The sequence below is a fragment of the Neopelma chrysocephalum genome, unplaced genomic scaffold (assembly GCF_003984885.1).
Source record: "Neopelma chrysocephalum unplaced genomic scaffold, ASM398488v2 Primary Assembly neopelma1_150, whole genome shotgun sequence".
Classification (NCBI taxonomy): domain Eukaryota; kingdom Metazoa; phylum Chordata; class Aves; order Passeriformes; family Pipridae; genus Neopelma; species Neopelma chrysocephalum.
Window position 1 is genome coordinate 147,988 of NW_020897812.1, and position 2,215 is coordinate 150,202.

General features: G+C 63.3%; 1 protein-coding gene across 1 annotated transcript in view; it reads right to left on the bottom strand.

Moving 5' to 3' along the window:
- Positions 1 to 1,522, bottom strand: part of ATXN7L3 (ataxin 7 like 3) — a 5,268-nt gene extending 3,746 nt beyond the window's left edge. The window contains 3 exon segments of the mRNA XM_027701165.1: positions 1 to 273; positions 1,137 to 1,269; positions 1,359 to 1,522. The exon segment at positions 1 to 273 is cut by the window's left edge and continues 43 nt beyond it. Coding sequence (XP_027556966.1) covers positions 1 to 273; positions 1,137 to 1,269; positions 1,359 to 1,409 — 457 coding nt within the window. The 5' untranslated portion in view covers positions 1,410 to 1,522.
- Between the last annotated feature and the right edge of the window lie 693 nt (positions 1,523 to 2,215).

The window sequence follows — 2,215 nt, forward strand, 5'->3', positions numbered from 1 at the left end:
CCCAAGCCCCTCGAGGCTCCGTTTTCCCTCTGAGCACACCCCCAGCCCCCCAGCAGGGCCCCCCACACTCCAGGGTGCCCCCCAGCCCGGGGGGTGCCCACCTGCGGTTGGCGATGCGGCTGCTGTTGCGGCCCATGCCCAGGCACTTCTCCAGGTGGGGGGCGAAGCGGGAGGCGGCGATGCTGCGGCTGCAGTTGGGGCACACGCACTCCTTGTTCTTCCACTGGTTGTACACCTGCCCGAAGATGTCCACGCCCGGCTGGTCCACGATCTCTGCGGGGGAAACACGCTCAGAGCCCACCCCGAGACCCCCCACTCCGCTCTGGGGGGAGGCTTTGGGCTGCCGGACCCTTCCTTTGGGCTGCCAAACCCAACCGAGACCCTCCCAAAACTCCCCTTCTGCTCAGCGTGTCCTTCGGGCTGCCAGACCCTCACAAGAACCCCCTGACATCTCCCCTCTGCTCTGGGGAGAGCTTTGGGCAGCCAGGCCCTTCCTTTGGGCTGTTAGACCCTTCTGAGATTCCCACTTTGATCCTGGGGGTTCTTCTGGCTGCCAGACCTTCTTGAGACCCCCTCTCTGCTCTGGGGGGTCCTTTGGGCTGACAGACCCCTCCCTTCCACTCTGGTTCAGGGAGGTCTCTGAGCTGCCAGACCCTCTGTTTGGGCTGCCAGACCCTCCCAAGACCCCCCTCTGCTCTGGGGGGGGACTCTGGGCTGCCAGACCTTCCCTTTGGGCTGCCAGACCCTCCTGAGACACCCATTCTGCTCTGGGGGGGATCCTTTGGGCTACCAGATCCTCTCCAAGAGCCTCAAGGCAGCTTTTGGGGGGACTGAAACCAGCAGCAGTACAGTCGGGGGGGTCTCCACTCCCCTCCCACCCCAGCTGTGCCTCCCCAGGGCCCAGCACCATGTTTTGGGGTTCAGTTCACCCCACATTTACCCCTCTGGGACAGTTTGGTCACTGCCAGGAGGACATTTGGGTGTTTAATCCCCCTCAGCACCCCTTAAACCCAACCCCCTGTGCCTGGGGACCAGCAATTCTCCCACAGCTTCTCCAGTGGCACTGGGAGCAGGGGGCTGGCTGTGTCCCTGTCACCAGTGTCACTCCGACCCCAGGGGGGGTTTGGGGGGCTCACCAAAGTCCTTCATGCTGTCGGGGTCCGTGTCATCCAGGAAGAAGTACCCACACTTGACAGCCCGGTGCACCTCGAAGCAGAGCCCCAGGCAGGCATCCTCCACCAGCTCCGTGTAGATCTCGTGTGCGATGGCCTGGGGGGGCCAGGGGGGGCTGTTAGTGATGGGGGGGGACAGAGGGACACCCCAGGGGGCACACAGACCCCGGGTGGGGGGCAGCTCACCTCCAGTTTGCTGTTATCCAGGCCAGACAAAGACATATCCTCCATTTTCATTTGCAGCTGCTCGCGGAGAAGTCACGGCGAACACTCATAGCACGGGACACGGGGGGGCTGCCAGGGGTCAGGGGGGGCATGATGGCACCTCACCCCCCACCAGCAGAACCTCTCCCATCCCCCTCCCAGCCAAAATCCCACTGCACACCCTGGGATGGCCCCAAGATGCGCTTTGGAGGTATCCAAGATGAAGAGTCCCTGCGTTAAACCCCCCAGGAACGAAGTGGGGGGGGCTCAGGGGTCTCCCAGCCCCAGACTGACATGGACCCCTCCCAGCACGGCAAAGACCCCCTCCCAGGTTGGTGGGGAACACTGGCTGCCATGGGGGATGTGTCCTCCTGTGTCCATCCTGTTGTCCTCCACCCCTCAGGACATGCCCAACCATCACCAAGGTATCAAGCCCTGCCCAGAAGCCCCCCTGAGCTCCCCCCGGGTTGTCTCTGGATTCCAGGGGTGCACAGAGCACTCGTGGTGCCCCCCCACCTTGGGGTGGATTTTACTGCATCACCCTGCCTTGCAGAGGATGGAGGGGGAACAGGGAAGGGAGGGGGGACAGGGCAGAGAGGGCCCCCACAAAAGGGAGGCTTGGACCCCCCCCGATGACCCCAAACTTGTGGCCAGACCCCTCTCAGCACCCACCGATGGTGCTGACCAGTGGCACCCCTAATTGTCGTGGAGGGGGGGCTCTGACCAACCACTGGATGGGGGGGACACAAAGAGGGGTCCCCTTGTCCCCACCCCACAGTCCAATCCCCCTGAGCTGGGGATTTCTCTTCCTTTCACAGCAAAAAGAGGAAACAGTGAAT